This window comes from Sciurus carolinensis, chromosome 10 (assembly GCF_902686445.1).
Source record: "Sciurus carolinensis chromosome 10, mSciCar1.2, whole genome shotgun sequence".
NCBI classification, from domain to species: domain Eukaryota; kingdom Metazoa; phylum Chordata; class Mammalia; order Rodentia; family Sciuridae; genus Sciurus; species Sciurus carolinensis.
In genome coordinates, this window is record NC_062222.1 from 62,086,050 (window position 1) to 62,105,581 (window position 19,532).

General features: G+C 34.8%; 1 protein-coding gene across 1 annotated transcript in view; it reads right to left on the reverse strand.

Moving 5' to 3' along the window:
* Grid2 (glutamate ionotropic receptor delta type subunit 2) overlaps positions 1-19,532 on the reverse strand; it is a 1,421,540-nt gene that overhangs the window by 207,970 nt on the left and 1,194,038 nt on the right. Inside the window, exon 13 of the mRNA XM_047565820.1 lies at positions 4,040-4,235. Coding sequence (XP_047421776.1) covers positions 4,040-4,235 — 196 coding nt within the window. The remainder of the gene's footprint in view (positions 1-4,039; positions 4,236-19,532) is intronic.

Consider the following 19,532-nt stretch of genomic DNA (forward strand, 5'->3'; position numbering starts at 1 on the left):
AGTGACCTACTTCCCCTAGTCACATCCCACCTGCATACAGTTACTACCAAGTAATCCATTCAAATAAATAATCCATCAAGTAGACTGATGATGTTACAGTCCCCACTATTCAATCATTTCACCTCTGAAAACTGCTACATTGCCTAACACACGAGCTTCTCAGGGGACAGTCCAGATCCAAAGCATAATGACATCCCACACAGAGTAAAAGCTAACTTAGACTGTTTTATACAGCCTTGATTTACAAATAAAACTTTAACATGCATATGAATCGTCTTCAGATCTTGTCAAATGAGATCCACATTCAGAATGGCTGTGGTAGTGGCTTAAGAGTCTGCACTTCTAAAAAGCCCTCAGGTTAAACTGATGCTGCTAGTTCATAGGGTCACACTTTGAGGAGAAAGACCCTACATGAGTTGTCTCCTCTTAACATTCTAACCCTCCACCTCTCTGAGTTTCTGATATGTCTGATATTATCCCTTATAACTGTATCCACACTGGCCTCCTTCAGAGTCTTGGAACATTCTGGAAAGCTCCCACTTCAAGCCTTTGCGCTAGTTGACACTCTGTCTGGAAACATTTCAACCAGATATACTGTACTCCACCTGCGCCCTGCCACCTTGCTTTAAGTTTTTGTTCAAATGTCACTTTCTCAGTGAAACCTTTCCTGGCCACTTGATCTAATAAAGCAGAACATCCTGCTTCTCCATATTCCCTACCTCCCTCTTCTTGTACTTTTTCTCCTTAACACTTCTCACTACTGAAGGTACAATATCCTTTATCAACTTTGTTTATTGTCTGCTACCATGGTTAGAATGTAAACACCATGAAGGCACTTGTTTACATTTCTGTTCACCCCAGTGACTAAACCCTAGCACATAGAAGATGCCTGGTAAATAATTGTTGAATGTTTGAAAAAATTCTGTTACATTACTCAAATCATACTTTTTGTATTTATGTAAAAGGTCCTAGGCAGAGCAAGATAGAAACAAATTTGTTGTAGCTTAATTAGGATTGTTCAGTACCGGTGAGTGTCTCACAAGAATAGTAAGTCAGGACTCATCTACTTAATGCTCATTTATACAGATTTTCTTGGTACCAGAGGAACAAAGATGTTAGATGGAATCAGGATCCACCTTTAAGTAAGAGGAACTTAATGAGAGTAGTAACACAATTAAAAACAAGCACAGCCTGAGACATTAATGAGATCTCTTTCAAGTTACAGATCATGAGGGCTGTTTCACAGTGGTACAGGTTTTCCTGGAAGGCAGTTACTATATGTGTGGATTCCTGTCAAAGATACTGTAGAATAAGTTTAGCCTTTTGTGGAATGTTGACCTAGAAGACCTCTGAAGTCTTTTCTGCCTGCACAAATTAGAAATCAATGATAGAGAACAGGAAGCTGCTTTGTGAGGTGTCCAATTTGAGTTGCTCGAAGAATCCAGTCACACTTCATATGTTAGAGTTCTCAATTTCATGAACCTCCAGTGAGCTTAGCAGGTGAGGAGGTTATAGTTTGTTTGTTGGTTGGTTTTGTTTTTTAATTTTGAAGTTGGTCAAAACCTTGCAAACTGAACCAAAGTACATTTCATTATTGTGACCTAGTCTCTGCTCAATCAATTTTCAGCTGCCTCTGCCTGGGGTGAAAGAAATATATAATACAAACAAATTTCACTGAGATATTTTCTGTTAAAGGTATAAGGGCATTCTTCACCAGACTGCTAGTAAATCAGAAAACAGAAGAAAGATGGTATAACAAATATTTGAGGCCTTAATTTTTTAGTTTTAAACTTATTAGCCCTTTTTTATCAGCATATTATCATGAGATAGAAATTGTTCTTCACTACTTTCACTCCATTTTTCTTTTTATTATGTCATAATTTTAAGTTAACACTAGGAAATACTGAGCAATAAAGCTTTGTAGTTACCAATCTCTCACAAATACATGTCTAAGGTAATCTTCAGAACCATCTTATGGAAGGTTTATGGCTATGATCATACTGTTTCACTAAATACTATAGATATATTAGCTTAATTAACCTTGACAAAAGCTGGGTGAATTAGGAATTCTTACCATCATGATGAAACTCTGAAGGTCCAGACACACTACATAGCTAGTCATGTTTACACATTTTATTTAAAAAAAAAAAATGAGCTGGATTCAAAGTCAGGTCAATGTGCTTGCAAATCTTATGTTTTTTAACATTTTTATAGTATTTATCATAATTTTAAACATTTGTTTATTCATGTTTCACTTCCCTTTTATTTTCCTTACAGACTATTTCATGAATCTAGTGCTTATTTCTGTTGATGAATTTATCTCCAGTTCCTAGGTCAGTGTCTGGTACATAATTGGTACTTAGTAAATATTTGATGAATGAATAAATTAATGAATGAGTGAATATGTATGCTTTCAAAAAATATTTTAGTTAGGCTATAGATGTCTAGCAAAAGAAAAGAAAATGAAATATCTCTGGAATGATATAGTAAAGAAAGAGATTATTAGGCATGGGGAGATTTGGCTCTTGAAATGGAATTGAAATATAAACTTCGAATTACTATTTATACTAATCCTCAAGGAGAAATTTTCTTTTTAGCATTAGACAGTATAAAGAAAGAAAACAACTTTCCCCTAAACCGTTTAGCATTGTCATTCTGGAGCTGAAATTCATCCACATTCTAAAATGTCCTCCTTCTCTTCCTTGTCCCCTATAAACATGTTCATTCACCCACCCGATCTATCCTTCTTACCCTCCACTTTACTAAGGACACCCTGTGAACTTCCTGGAGCCAATGGTCCTCACGAGAAAAATAATAAAGAAACATATTAGGATAAATTCCTGGGCCCTGGGAAACTGGGATTTGTATAATGAGGGAAAAGCGTTAAAGGCCATTGCTAACATCTCAAGGATATTCACTTCCTTAAAGGTATTGTTAGTACTTAGAGAGAGGTTTACCTTAGCATTGTCAGTTGTCAAACTAATGGCATTAATGTGGTAACTGCAGAATTACTGGGCTGACTTTAGTGGCCAAGGAAACAGTGATAGCAGATATGGGGACAGCACATGGAGGGCTGAGAGTAAGCCTATGGATGGGTAATTTTACTTGGGGCCCAATTATTCTGCTGCAGAAGATCATAGAGGGAAAGTGTAGAACACTATTGCTGCTATTATTGACATTCATTCATTCATTCATTCCATAATTATTTGTTGAATGGGCATCACACTGACTTTCAATAAGTTAGCACCTGGGGACAATTTTAAGCAAAAACCATTCAGTTCTCACACAGAGGTTGATAGGACCTGGACAGCCTCAATATTCATGTAAATAAACTACAGTCCAGAATAAAAATTAGCTTTTTCAAAAAAGGAGAAAAGCCTTTCTAAGCCTTTTTTTCCTATTATTTCTAAATGACAGTTATAGAAATATAAGATGTATATAAAGATTTTTCACACTTGGAAATAGAAACAGACATTTATAGGCACATTATTTGTTGACAAAATTAAATTTTGCTTTGAAATAGCTTCACATAATCACAAGATAAAGTTTTAATCTAAAAACATGCAGTGTAGAAAATACACTGAGTCATTTAAAAGAACTGGATAAATAAATGATATATGGAAAGGAATTTGTAAAAACTTTTTTTTTTTTTTTTTTTTTTTGGTGCTGGGGATCAAACCCAGGGCCTTGTACTTGCAAGGCAAGCACTCTACCGACTGAGCTATCTCCCCCGCCCTGTAAAAACTTTTTTAGTCTTCATGTTTGTAATTCCTTAATCCTTTTCAGAACAAAATACCAGTGCATGCTTTTTAGTTCTAGAATTCCACGGGAAATGGATCTGTTAGACACTACAGAAGACTTTGGATTCCTCTCCTGGTGCACTGAATTGCTTCAAAACCTTCTTTAAATCAATACAAGCTATAATTTAACTGAAAACTTTCTGTAAGAGTTAACAGAAACAAGAAATAAATTCCTACTTAGCAATTCCAATGTGGAAGATAGTATGTAAAGACTATTAATAAAAAACCATGGCCAATACCTTTTGAATGCCTGCTTGGGACTCCAGGACATTGTTCTCTGATCCATTGCTTCGGTTGATCATACGCCACATTTGGGAGTACATGCTGTCCCTCTCAAAAGGATTCAATCCCTTCATGCGGACATGCTCATATACTGCAGAGTCCAGGACTGTGCCATAGGGGATGTCTGTTTGCTTGGAAAGGTCCTGAAGAGACCTTGATTATTTGGAGAGAAGAGAGACAAGAGGACATAGTGATTATTTTCAAGTGAAAGTAAAATTTAAAAAACAAAAGGGCAATACATAAGAAGATAGATTTAAAAATTGTTTTGCTTATTTTGTTGTTTTTTAATAGAGATGAAATGTATAAGGAGTACTGATGTTAGGGTGTATTGTAGCAAATTATGAGACAAAATAGTCATTATTGAAGGAGAGATGCAAATTTTTTAACTATGACTTTCAGCAAAATTTAATCTGCATTTTGCAATTTAATCTGCAGTGCTGTTTTGGTGAACTGTTACTGGGGGAAAAAGAAATCCAGTAATCCCATTAAAATGATCACAAATTAAATTCGATTGCCATGTAATTATAAATAATTTAGTAGTTAATTTTATGTAAATTATAAGCATTAGGCCTATGTTCTTCTAGGGGGCAAGCCTTTAATAGTTTTAGAAAATAATTACATTTTATGTAAACAATGTGTTTTTAAATAAAGTTTATGTTTAACAATTAGTCATTATTTATGGAGTGGCTATTGTACAGGTCATGCAATTGACATGTATTATCCTTATAGCAATGCCTCACATTCAGAACAGTGTTCCCCATGTCATTGATGAGCAAACCTTTAGATTGAGAGAATAAGTAACTTAGAGTGCAAAATCAGTGAGGTTTAGAACTAGGATTAAAATGTAGATCTGTCTGGCCCTAAGGCCACAGTGTTTCAAATGCAAGATGCTTACTATTATTTCTGTATTTCTCTTGCAATATTTGCTCTGTGGTTTTTGTTTGTATATGTTTATATTGATTGTGTGTGTATGTGTGTGTGTGTATAGTAGTAGTAGTAGTAATAGGGAGAGGGAGGTGTTTATATTGATTGTGTGTGTGTGTGTGTGTGTGTGTGTGTGTGTGTGTAGTAGTAGTAGTAGTAGTAGTAGGCAGAGGGAGGAAGGGAGGGAGGGATGGACAGAAGGATAGAGAGAGAGAGACTTCTATTTGTATTCAAATAGGATAATTTTCATATTCCTGGAAGCAGAATATGTTTTTAGCTTTCTTGGTTTCAGGATAATGATCCAGGATTTTCAAATCTATCTTTGAGTTAGAGATGGCATTTAATTGTCCCAGGTTATCCATCTCTAGTTTGATGGACAGTTTCCTTAACTTTGGGTTACAGAGCCACTCTGTAATTTCTGATTTGGAGAACCTGTTACCACTCCTGAATTCGTGTATGTGACTGACCTTAATGACTGACATAAAAGTGTCTTTGGCATAGTGTTCAAAATCAGATGCTGGCATGCTTCAAACTAACTTCTAGGAATGGGAACAGATGCTTTGGAACACTATACCATATTTTGAACAAGAAAAAATGCACTAGGTACTCCATAACCATGAACCATGAATCAAAAGTAATGTATACCTCTGACCTTTGTTTTGTTTCTAAATGGAGTTAACTAATGATTTCCTGAGGGTCTTTAAAACCAACACATGCATTAGACAAAAGAATAGGGAATATTCTTAAGTTCACTAATCTCCATCATGTGCAAAATTGTGTTGCAAACAATAAATTATAGGCCCTATTTGTTAGAGGCATATTTGTGCCAATTTCTAACTATGACTTTCAGCAAAACTTAATCTACATTGTGTTGAATTTTGTGTTGTTTATACATATTATTTACTCCAAGGAAACTACTGCCATGATAATTTCTTTTTTGCTTTACCTATTTGTTGTGTAAATGATGCATTTAAAAAGTATTATTTGATGAGAAGAATTTTCTGGAATATTCTACAACTATTAAATGAATTCTTGCATTTTCGAAAGATAACTAGTGACAGTACAAATGAGTAGAATAACAGGGCAAAAGCAAGAAAAAACTGAGCCGCATGTAGCTAGAATACAACTTAATGCTAGAGTGACAGGGTATTTATTTCTGGGACATACTGTAATTATCTTGGTGATATTGTAACAATAAGAATTTTGTTTTAAAAGAACAATTTGCTGCTAATTACTGCTCATTTATTGCTTATCTAGCAATGGGAGTAAAGCTGTATTAAAAACACAATATTTTCAACATATTTCCCACTGTGTAGTTGAAGGTACTCTAAAATGGTAACACAGAAAGAAGAAATAAAACATATCTATACAGGTTATAACAGATCCATTCACTCAATTTCTATAAATGCAAGACTCAAGGTGAAAGAGTTGGACACAGCACTATATAGAACTTGAAGGTTCATGTTATGGTTCACCAGAAACCCTATGAGCATATGATCAACCACCTGATGCTTGGGAGTTCTGGCAAGGAGTCTTGATTATAATTGTCAGGAGACTTCAATTTGGCAAAGGTGAGATTTTAAGTTTATGGTGAATTTTTTTCCTGTATTTGAAAATACAAGTGGTTTGCACAAATAATCACACCAGTAAAATGCTGTTCAATAAATTAATATTTTCGCTTAGTCTTCCATGAAAACAGAAAGCAAATGTTGGGATTTTTTTTTTTTTTTGTACTAGGAATTTAACCCAGGGGTGCTTTACTACTGATCTATATCACTTAGTTATTGAGGGCCTCGCTAAGTGGCTGTGGCTGGCTTTGAACTTGCGATCCTCCTGTCTCAGTCTACCCACATAATGAGATTATAGGCACACACCACCATGCCTGGCAAATCTTTAATATAAACAGATTTCTGTATTATAGCTTCACCTTAAATATTAGTTTTAAAACCTGAATATAGATTTATACTATCACCAGTTTAGTTGGTGAATCCGTTTTGTATACAATAAAATTTTAAAGGAATATCTTAATGTATTTCCTATATGAAGTTCCTGATGTCAGAAAACAGGCAGCTTATTTTTAACATGCTTCAAGTTTAGAACAGCAGAGCATTTTGTAATTTAGAACAAAGGCATGTTCCCTCTAGTAGTTTCTGATATGAAGTTCAGTGTATAAATTTGCCTTGAGACATGCCTGCAATAAAAATTACAGCTTGTCGGATTCAGTGTCGTTCCATTGTAGCACACCAAAGACAGAACCAAAGGTGACAAAAATAAAATGACTGAAGCAAAATGAAGTGAACACAAACAGCTTATTATAGAAAGAGAAGGCTGTTTTAGGAGCCCAGCATAGAAAAGGAGTGCCTATCATGAGCAGCCATCTTGGTTTTTTTTTTCAGGCTATTAAGATTTTAGAGTAAGAAGAGCAGAAATGTGATAGCCTATGTTATGAGCCATTAAAAGGATTCTATTAGGTTATTCTACAAACTGTAATCCTCAAACGTTGTATCAGAAGGTCAAATGCTGAGTGAATATTATTTAAATAGGGCCAATCACTGCTTTAAAATGCAAAACAATCCTGGAATCATCCATAAGCACCTAAGACACAAATTAATTTACCACGTGAATATCAATATCTCTTTCTAACCATAGGCAATGTACTCCCAGGTTACAGAAGGAATGGGGGAATCTAGAATATTTCAAAATAGAGCTATCTGTGAATACACTCAAAATATACTCTATTTTTCTCACTATAACCCACACACCACTCAATGAATGCTCACTCTGTCAATCTATTAAACCTGAACCCCCCTCAGACACTTACCCGGGTCACTTGTTCACACGGAGTGAAAAATGAAAGTATGTGACTATAAGTGGTAAATGGCAAAAAAAAAAAAAAAAAAAAAAAAGCAAACCCTTTGTCACACTAATCAGACTTGTTTTTCCAATGAGTTGATTCTTTTATTTCCCATTCTGCTCCCCCATCAAACTGATATCAACCTATGGGCATGAAACAATGCTGAGAGAGATTAGATAAGCATCATGTAGCTATTTATATGAATATTACATACATCAAGAAACTGGCAATTTAGGTAAATGCCGTGGAAATAAATTTTATCAATTTAAATAGACCTAGGCTGATTTAAAACTCTTTACACAAGAATAAACATTTAAACCTCTCCAAGCATTTAAAACTAATTTTGATATATGTAATGGTCTTAAATATAACTGACAGCATTTATATTGGGTACAGTAGATTTAAAGTCAAGCATATCTGTTATTTGTGAACTGTGCTTTGTTAGGTGCTCCTCTAAACCTTAGATTTTTTTCTTTTCTAAAGTGGAGAGAATAAGTGTCCTCCTCAGAATCAGGAGAGAACCTATCATTACAGTCTCTAACCAAAGTCCCCATTGTCCATTTGTGCTTATGATGATGGTGATTAAATAATGCCACATTTAATGATTTCTAGTGAATTTCTCTTTGTGGAATTTTTTTTTTTTCCTGGCAGAGGCAGGATGACCCTTTATGACCTTTGTGAAGAGGAGATTCATGCATTGGAGTAGAACTGAACAATATTTGGTTTCCCTTCTAAGTACAACGTTGAATGATTCTATGATACTTAATGGTCATAAATTTCTTAATAGCGAACTATTTAGGAAGGTTATGACTTTTATTAATGTAATTATGTTGCAATGAATGTGTCACTAAAAATGTTCACATTTCTAAAACTGTCAGTTAAAATCCGAAGACTCTTCCCTCTGCAGTGAACTTTCATTCATATTTTAACCTATTTTCCTTTTACAAGAGAGTAGATGTTATCCATATAAAATTTTCGAAGAGCTCCCATAAACCTCTCTGTCCCATGTCACCATCATCTTCTTTTAAAAAAATAAATTGAGCTTGGTTGTGGGAATGCTCACCAACAAATGACAAGTATGAGCTGCCAGCTCCATCCCAGGAAGGGGAAGTCTAATCCAATTTTTAATGGAACAGAACAAGTCAACTCAAGTTATTACATCAGAAGGGATTTTTCTTTGGGTCAGGGAGAGAAATGAAATGTGACTGATAGGATTAGCCCTTGATACTTCAGGCAAAAGGAGACAGTGGAAAAAAGACTAAAAGGGGTATAGGACAAGCATCCTCCGACTCAGCTCAGGCCTCTCTCCCCCTCCTCTCCCCAGTGTCCTCCTCTGGATACTGATTACAGCATCTGCCAATGCTCAGATACTGCCAGGGCTCAACCAAGGGCTCCAGGGCTCTCTAGCGACCACATAAAGAGCCAGCATAGTACCCAGTACCCAGTGCCCACTGCTGTCCGTTGGCTGTAGCAGTGGACAGCTGTTATGCAGAGAGGGAAGAAGCAGGTTTTCTAGGATAAAAAGTGATTCAAAATTTAAAACTTAGAAGAAAAACATGCTAGCAGAATGAGAATGTGCTGTTCACATTCAAGAAGCAAGTGAAAATGTTGGAAAACAAGAGTGGGTGGTTAGGTAAGGCAGGCTTGTCCCTGAGAGGTACTGTCCACAGTCCTGGGAAACCTCTTAGTTTCTAAGAGTATGGGTTTTAAGACATGAAACTTTAATTTATGTTTCAATCGTTGAACAAACTCTTTCTCCAAAGTTCAATTTCTTTCCCTATCAAACAGAATGAAATAATAATTTTATGCTGAGGTATTTGGAAGTTTGAATTAGATACTGCAAGTAAGACACTTTGCTTAGTGATTAACACTCTAAGTGCTCTATTAGTAGTGATCACAATTACTAATTTTATTATTACTATTATCCATTTTACTTGCTCCCTGCTATTCCCTTTGTTTCTAGAATTACCATTTCCTAATTTTCCTATCAATTAGGTTCATTCTTAGCTAATCATTCTTCCTTACTTATGGTCTTTCATTCTAACTTCCCTGTTCATACAACCTGTCATCAAATTCTGTACATTTACTTTCCCAATCTTGAAAATCTGTGGCCCATTATCTTTAAAAAAATGTTTTTGCCAATATCCTAACCATTTTTACTTACCCATTTCTAAGTCTTCTCTGTCTCTACTTGAACCCACTGCTAATCCATCCTCCATACCACAACTTAAATGTTCTTTGCATGAACAGCACATATGCTCAGGAAATGTGTAATTTAGGGCAGATCTAACCATACTACTGCTTAGTTTAAATATGTCTTATATAACCCAGAGCCCTTAGAAAATGCTTCCAATTCTTTTAGCCTTCAAGATCCTTCAAAAATTTCTCTTAAGTATTTTTATTTCCATTATTAAAAATAACCATTTCCCCCATTTATGTTCACAATTAGACTGAACATACCATTTCTTCATTTTTGGGTTTATCACATCTTCACACCTTGGTGGGTGTTTTCTCCATAAAAGAAACTTCCTTGTCTACCTGGTGAATTCCTTCCCTTTAAGACTAAACTCCACTGTCTCTTCCGTGGTCCTCTAACATTTAGCATATGTTCACATTTTAGCATTGTGTTATGAAATGTTGCTTCTTTATACACCTTGTTAGAATATGTATTACTGATTCTTATTACTTGTTAAAATTTATGATTGAAACATAGAACCAGGCACTGGGTCTGGAAAATAGTCAGCCATCAATGAAGCTCATTTGTTTTGGTTAGTCTTTACCAGAAAAATACTTTTAGAAAATCAGATTCCTATTTAACTAGCACTGCATAAAAAATGGGATTTTAATTATATATTATCAGTCATTTGGTGGGTGACTTATCATGGCCAGAAGTATTTTTGGGTTAAAAAAAAAAACACGAAAAACAAAAAACTATTTTTTCCCCAAGAGATCTTTGGGAATTTCCCTTGCAACAAAATCAGCTGGGAAAGGTTTGTCAGTGAATTGCTTGCCAAAGCATTTTGCCATGTATGTAAAATAAATAAATTCAGAAGCAAAGCAAGTAAAAAACAATCCAAACAAACACGAATGAAAAAGGTATTTGGAAGAGTTTATAGACTATGATTTTGGCAGACATCAGACCTGGAACAAAGTGGACTGTCTACTCCTAAAAGCTAACCAAGCAGACAGAAGGAAGTGGGTTATCCAATGAGTCATTTTCGACTGAAATGTCAGAAGCAAGATGAAACAGAATTGCTCAACTAACTCTGTCAACTGAAATAATTAAAACATAAGTAAAAGAATTTATGATTTTAATAGTTAAAGAAGACATAAATACCAAGAACAAGAAGAGAATAGCCACCTTTGGTAGTATCATTATTGTAGAAAATTAATTTCAGATTTTTTTTTTCTAGTAGGATATTTAGATAATGAGGAGGAAGACAATGTGTGTGTTCTACTTAGAGAAGAATGAAATAGGCAACATCCAAAGGCTGTCCACCCTTCTATTGTGGCATAGCCAATGGCCAGCTGTTCTTTGAGAAACCACATTCCTCATTTTAGTATTCCTTTTCCTCAGATACAAGTTCATAACGAAAGTCTGGATGAAATGCAAGGGTATTAAGAGCATATGCAGAAGTAAACAGAACTCCTTGCTGTCAACAGGGAAGTTCAGCTTCAGATGGTCTGGTTTATGAAGAGCTCAGGGAGCCATCTTTAGTATCCAAGTGGAAGCAGGCTCAGGAAAGAGGTAAACATTCCTTTATCTCCATAATACAGGTTTATTAGTTTAAAAAGATTAAGGTCAAGTAACTTTAATGGAAGAAATAGGGATTTCTCATAGATTAGATCATATGACTTTAAAGTATACGTTATGGGGAAGGTAATTCAGGGATCCCAGCTCTCTTTGAGGAAACCACATTCCAGTGATGAAGTGCTAGTCTTCATTCCTCTCCTTGGTCCTGGAACTGCTCTTTTCTCAGGGCAGTAGAAAGCCCTTAGAAGAACAAGCGGAAGTCTGACATTGGAATGACATCAGGCAGGGCAGAGGGTGGAGACTTCCTTTTTGGGGAGGCAGAGAGTTTCCCAAGCAAGACCTTCTGTATAGACAGAGTGCTTTGTAAGAGCAAAGACCAGAGAAGTATGGAGGGTCAGCAGGTGAGAGGCTCCAGGAGGAACACTGGAATATGGCCCGAGTGGTGCAGGATTCTCATCTCTTTGATTTCTTCCTCTCCCTATCGTCATTCTGAATCCTTCACCTGTCCCCAAACCCTCCCTTTTATGAAACAACAGAGTACCTCAGATAAAGACAGCTTCTGGTCCTTGGGCTCTGAACTTCTCTTTATTATGCATATTAATTTTACAAATTAATGGGTTTCATTGTGACATTTCTATACATGCATAAATTGTGCAATCATTCCATTGTGATCCATCTTCCCTTCTATCCTTACCCTTCTCTCTTCCTCTCTCCCCAGTCCCCTTCCCATTCCCATATAGTCTCTCTTCAACTTACAGGACTTCTTTGGTCTGGCTAATTTCTCTTAAAATGATGCCCTCCAGTTCCATCCATTTTGCTGCAAACAATAGAATTTCATTCTTCTTTATGACAGAATAATACTCCACTATGTGTGTGTATCTTATTTTCTTTATCCATGAATCTATTGACAGGCACCTTGGATGATTCCATATCTTAGCTATTGTGACTAGTAATATAGTAAACATGGGTATTATTTCATTTAGTTTTTTCGGCATTGTGACCAAAAGACCCAACCAGCACAGTTATAGAGGAGGAAAGGTTTATTTGGGGGCTCACGGTTTCAGAGATCTCAGTCCATAGACTGCTGGCTCCACTTCCTTGGGGCTCAAAGTGAGGAAGGACATCATGGTGGAAGAATGTGGCAGAGGGAAGCAGCTCACATGATGATGGGGAAGCAGAGAGAGCTACTCCACTCACCAGAAACAAATATATACCCCAAAGCCATGCCCTCAATGCCCCAACTTCTCCAGCCACACCCCACCTGCCTTCAGTTACCTCTCAATTAATTCCATCAGGTGTTTAATTCACTGATTGCATTGAGGCTCTGTAACCCAATCATTTGTTCTCTGAACCTTCTTGCATTGTTTCACTTGTGAGACTTTGGAGGACACTTCACATCCAAACCATAAGTTATGCGGGATCTCATTTCAGATATATATCCAGGAGTGGGAGAGCTGAATCATGTGGTATTTCAAATTTTAAACCTCCATACTGTTTATTTTTTTAAAAAATCATTTATTTATTTTTTAATTTTCTACAGACTGCATTTTGATTCATTGTACACAAATGGAATACATCATTTCATTTCTATGGTTGTACACGATGTAGATTCATACCATTTGTGTAGTCATACATGTTCACAGGGTAATGATGCCTGTCTCATTCCACCATCTTTCATACCTCCGTCCCCATTTCCTTCTACATAATCTAAAGTTCCCCCATTCTTCTCTCACTCCCCATAACCCCAACCCCATTATATATCATTCTCCACTTATCAGGGAAAACATTCAGCCTTTGGTTTTTTGGAATTGGCTTATTTCACTTAGCATGATATTCTCCAATTCCATCCATTTATATGCAAATGCCATAACATTATTCTTCTTTATGGCTGAAAAATATTCCATTGTGTATCTATACCACAGTTTCTTTATCCATTCATCTGTTGAAGGGCATCTAGGTTGGTTCCACAATCTAGCTATTGTGAATTGAGTTGCTATAAACATTGATGTGGCTGTGTTACTGTAGTATGCTAATTTTAAGTCCTTTGGATATAAACCGAGGAGTGGGATAACTGGGTCAAAAGATGGGTCCATTCCAAGTTTTCTGAGGATTCTCCACACTACTTTCCAGAGTGGCTGCACCAATTTGCAACTCCATCAGCAATATAAAAGTGTGCCCTTTTCCCCACATCCGCGCCAACATCTATGATTGTTTGTATTCTTGATAATAGCCATTCTAACGGAAGTAAGATGAAATCTTATAATGTGAAGAGAGCCTACAGAATGGGAGAAAATCTTTTCCACACGCACTTCAGATAGAGCACTTATCTCAAAAATTTATAAAGAACTTAAAAAACTTTACACCAAAAATACAAAGAACCCAATCAATAAATGGGTCAAGGAACTGGACAGACACTTTACAGAAGACATACAGACGATTAATAAGTATATGAAAAAGTGTTCAACATCTCTAGTAATTAGAGAAATGCAAATTAAAACAACTCTAAGATTTCATCTTACTCCACTTACAATGGCTTTTTTCTTAATATTTTTATTTGTTCTAATTAGTTGTACATGACAATAGAATGCATTTATACATTTTGATAGATCTGGAGTGTAATTTCTCATTTTTCTGACTGTACATATTGTAGGATTACTTTTCTACAGTGACTGTACTATTTTACATTCCGAACAACTGTATAAAAAGATTCTTTTTTCTTCACACCCTTGCTATTTTTTAATCATTATTATTATTGCCATTCTGACTGGGGTTAGATGGGATCTCAATATAGTTTTCATTTGTTTTTTTCTGATGGCTAAAGGTGCTTAGCATTTTTTTCTTATATTTATTGGCATTCATATTTCTTTTTTTGAAAAGTGTCTGTTTAGGTCATTTGCCCCTATATTATGGATATTAATTCTCAGGCAGATGTATAGCTGGCAAAGATTTTCTTACATTATAATTTTTTTTTGTTGTTGATTATTTCCTTTTCTGTGTAGAAGATTTTTAATTTGATGCACTCCCATTTATCAATTTTTGCTTTTGTGTCTGAATGTAGGAGTCCTGCTCAGAAAATTATTGCCTATGCCTATATATCTTGAAGTGCTTCCTCTTTGTTTTCCCCTAGTGGTTCAAAGTTTTAGATCCTATATTAAGGTCCTTAATCCATTTTGAGTTTGATTTTTGTACACAGTAAGAGAGACATGTCAAGTTTCAATCTTCTGAATGTAGAAATCCAATTTTCCTAGTACCATTTAAGAGGCTGTCTCTTCTCCAATTTTATGCTTTTGGCACCTTAATTGAGGATCAGTTACCTATAGATGCATGGATAAATATTTAGATTCTCCAATCTGTTCCTTAGGTCTCTATGTCTATTTTTATGCCAATACCATGCTATTTTGATTACTCTGACTTTGACAAATATTTTGAAATCAGAGATTGTAAAGCCTCCAGCACTGCTCCTTTTGTTCAAGATTTCTTTGTCTATTCAGGGTTTTTTTGTGCTTACATAAGAATTCTAGGTTTTTTTTTTTTTTCTTGATCTGTAAAGAATGTCTTTGGTATTTCCATGGGAATTGCATGGAATCTATACATCACTTTGGTAGTGGTGCCATTTTAACAATATTAATTCTCCCAGTCCTTGAACATAGGAAGTCTTTTTACCTTCTAGCATCTTCTTCAATTTCTTTCTTCAGCATTTTGAAATTTTCATTGAACAAGTCTTTCACCTCCCCAGATTGAATTTTTCTAAGTTCTTTTTAAACTATTGTTGTTGTTTTCTTGTGTTTTTGTCTTAGGCTATTGTGAGTGGAATTGCCTTCTTGATTTCTTTCTCAGCCAATTCATTATTAGTGTATAGACAAGCTATTGATTTTTGATTTCTTTAAAAACCCACTGTTCATTCAAAAGTGTTTTTTTCAATTTGCATGTGTTTGTATAATTTCTGTATTTCTAGTTTCATTCCATTGTGATCTGAAAATATGCAAGAATTATTTCAATTTTTAAAAATTTGTTAAGACTTACTTTATGGGCCAATATGTGGTCCATTTTGGAAAATGTTTCATAGGTCGATGCAAAGAATGTATATTCTGTAACCACTGGAAGGAATATTCTGTAGATATTTACTAAGTCTGTTTGATTTATAGTTTAACTTAACTATAATTTTTTATTGATTTTTCTCTCTGGATGGTGAAAGTAGGGTATTGAAATTTCATTATTAGTGTACCATAGTCTATTTCTCCCTTTATATCTAGTAATGTTTGTTTTATAAAATTGGGCATTCTAGTGTTTGGTACGTATATATTTATGATTAGTATTTGTTCTTGATGAATTGTTCTCTTGATCTTAGTCTCCTTGGATTCTGTCTTAAATTCTGTTTTGTTACATATAAATACAGCTATTCATAACTGCTTTTGGATCCCATCAGTTTAGAATTTCTTTTTCCATTTTTTTCACTTTTAGTCTGTATATATCTTTGCAGGTGAGGTGAGTTACTGGCAGGCAACAAGTTGTTGGATCTTGTTTTCTAATCCAATCAGTCTGTGTCTTTTAATAGGTGAAGTAAGAACATTTATTTCTGTTTTGTTATTGAAAGGTACAGAATTGTTCCTTTTGTTGATTTTCTTGTTTTGAATATTCCATGCCCATCTATTCCACTTTTATTAATCCTAGACTCTGATGGATTACTAAATTGATATTTGATCCTCTTATTTCTTATTGCATCCCTCTCTTCCATTGAGATTTTTTCTTTTTCATGCTTTCATGATTGTTCTTGTCTCTTTTCATTTTCTGGGTGTAGGATTCCCTTAAGTAGCTTCTGTAATACTGGGCTAGTGGTTATGAATTAATTTAGTTTATGCTTATCTTAAAATGTCTATACTTATTTTTCAATTTTGAAGGATAACTTCGATGGATATAGTAATGTTGGTTGGAGGCTATTTTCTTTCAGGATTTGAATACATTGTTTTAAGTCTTCCCAGACTTCAGAGATTTTGCTGAGAAATGTGTTATTATTCTAATGGGTCTACCTTTAAATGTGAGTTGGCACTTCTCTCTTGAAGCTTTAATATTCATTGTTTTGTACTTTTGGCAATTTAACTATAATATGTTGTAAAGAGGTTCCTTCCTGGTCTTGTATTTCTGGCTAAATCCCTCCTGTTCCTGGATGTCTCTATCTTTTCCAAGGTTTAGGAAGTTTTCTGCTGTTACTTGACTGAATAGATTGTCTGTGCCCTCTACAGAGCTCTTTTCCCTCTGGCATGCTGATTATGCAAATGTTTGATCTTCTAATTTTGATGGTATCCCAGAGACCTTGTACATTCTCTTCATTCATTCTTATTTTTCTTTCTGAACTATTTTAGAATGCTCACTTGATTATTATTTTTAAGAACTGCTTAAACAGTCATCAGAATTTTGAATGTGATTGATCTGGAAATATCAATATTCATAAGGAGGACAACTCTCCTTTCTTGGAACACCGTCACTCTGTGGTGGATTACTGGGTGCAGGAATTATAGTTCCTTCAACATAGCTGAAGTCCTTCCTAATAGATGTAGGAATATTCCCCAAATCTCTCCCCAACAGAGTAATCAGAGGCATTCCTATCTCCATGTGGTACAGATACCACAGAAAAGTGGAAGTTCATAAAAAACAGATAGTTGAGAAAAATGGATGCCATACACTACTTACGAGCATATATTCCTGCAATTGGAAAAATTTGTACTTCCAGGCAAATTTAAAAATTGGTTCAAACTGTGGATAGAATAGATCTTTATTGAGAAATGCTCTGTTCTTATTGCTGTTAAGCATAATTAATAAAAATGACTATTAAATTCTCTCCAAAATGACAGCGAAGATTTATCATTTGTGATAATGGTCAATTAGTTATATATTTAATATGTATTAATATTTAATGATAGATAAGTTATTACATGTATATGTATGTCAAATGCATATATGTACAATAATACGTATATGTATATCATGAAAGGCTACTTTATATATTTACATAATATGAGATAGATAGCAAACTCCACATATTATGATATAAATATCAACTAAGCAAAACTCCACTACAAAAGGCCCCTGTGTTCTGTGAATTCAATTATCCTGTAGTTTTACTGTGCATGGTAAAACATATGTACTGCTTCTTTCTTATGTACTGTGAAAAAGATATAATACTTATTTATCCCAGCACAGCAGGAACAAATGTTCATTTATTCTACCTTTTTATAGCCAGCATTTCAATATGTCCCTGTCGAATATCAGCTGATTATAAACTTTCTTTTGCAATGATATCTTCAAATAATTCAGTATACTTCAACAGTGAATAGTGGATTTTTATATTTCTACCTCCTTGAAAATACATGAAGGACTTCACTAATTCCCATGAATTCCCCTGGGGATAATCAAATTTCTAAATAGTGTTTAAAAAGAATCCTAATACAATCATAACATCAGAGAGCTATGAAAGAGTCACCCGAGGTAGTACCTACGTCGATTAGATACCATAAGGCATATAAGCCAGTAGGCAAAACTGACTTTATTATTATTTTTTCCTAAGGTATCTTAGTGACTTAGAAAACTTAATACTGGGAATTCCTTACTCAAACCTAATTCAAAACCCCCCATATCAAAGAAGCCTCCCATTTTGTTCTCAGTAAAAGTGAACAATAGCTGCTTACTACCTCCAATATATGATATTTATTGATGTAATAAAATACTTGAGTTAAACATTAAGTTATTTTACTTATTATCCACAGTATCTATTACTCAGTTTTTCATAGATATTAGCTATCTTCTTGTCTTCTGCTGTAAGGTTTGCATAATTTATGAGCATTATAAATAGGCCATGGTGGTCTTTAAAAGGTCTGAACAACTTTTTTGCTACTAGGTCATTTTCTTAATGAGTAGCAATGCTACATTTCAAATTTATAATTGTCACATGGCTCATTCACTGTCTTCATTAATTGTTGCTGAACTTGTGCTCTCTCTCTCTCTCTCACACACACACATACACACACACACACACTCTGAGTAAGCTATCACATATTTGTCCCAATTAAACTTCATCGTACTTCTAATCACCTTGCTTAATTTGTCAAGGTCCTTATAAATTCTTACAGTATGGTTCTAGTCAATAATCACCCCTACTCAATATAGAGTAATCTGCATATTTAATAAGCTTACTCCCTATTCCATACTTCAAATCAACACTGGAAACATTAATTAGAATCAAGACCAATGCTGACTTAAGGAAAAACCTTTATTCAATATACCCTTCAAGTCTGACATTGAACTATTGATTGCTGCTTTGCACATAGCCCACTAACAAGCTATGGTACAACAATACATACTAATACTACATGAAACAATGATCCAAATAAAATACAGTGTGGATTCAAATGAGAAATCAATAGCAATTTGTATTTTTTCCCTATTAGGTCTTTTGAAAAACTCCAAACATTAGTCACATTATCAAACTTTTCACAGTAGAGAAAAAAAACATAAAGGACTAGAGAGAAAGAAGTTATCAGGATTAACAGTAAGCAAATTTACTATTCTATTTAAAGATCCAATGAAATATTCCTGTCAAAGGAAGAAGAAAGTCCTGGTGTTCGTGAATGTGCTAATGAATCTCACTAAAAACAGAAATTCTGGCTCATTATAATGTAGAACAGGAGACCACATTTCTATTGATCACTTAAAATTTCTTAAATTCAAAAGTTCTATTTCCTCTTTGTAGCACAGAAGGTCTGTGAATTTCCCCAAACTGTTCTTTTACTTATTTATTTTTTAAGACTCATTCAGAGAAATTATCCTCTATTCCCAATTAGGCAATATTTGGTTTCTGAGGAATTTCAACTAAAGCTGATATTAAATGTGCATCCTGATGCAGAGATGAGGTGTTATTAAAGGC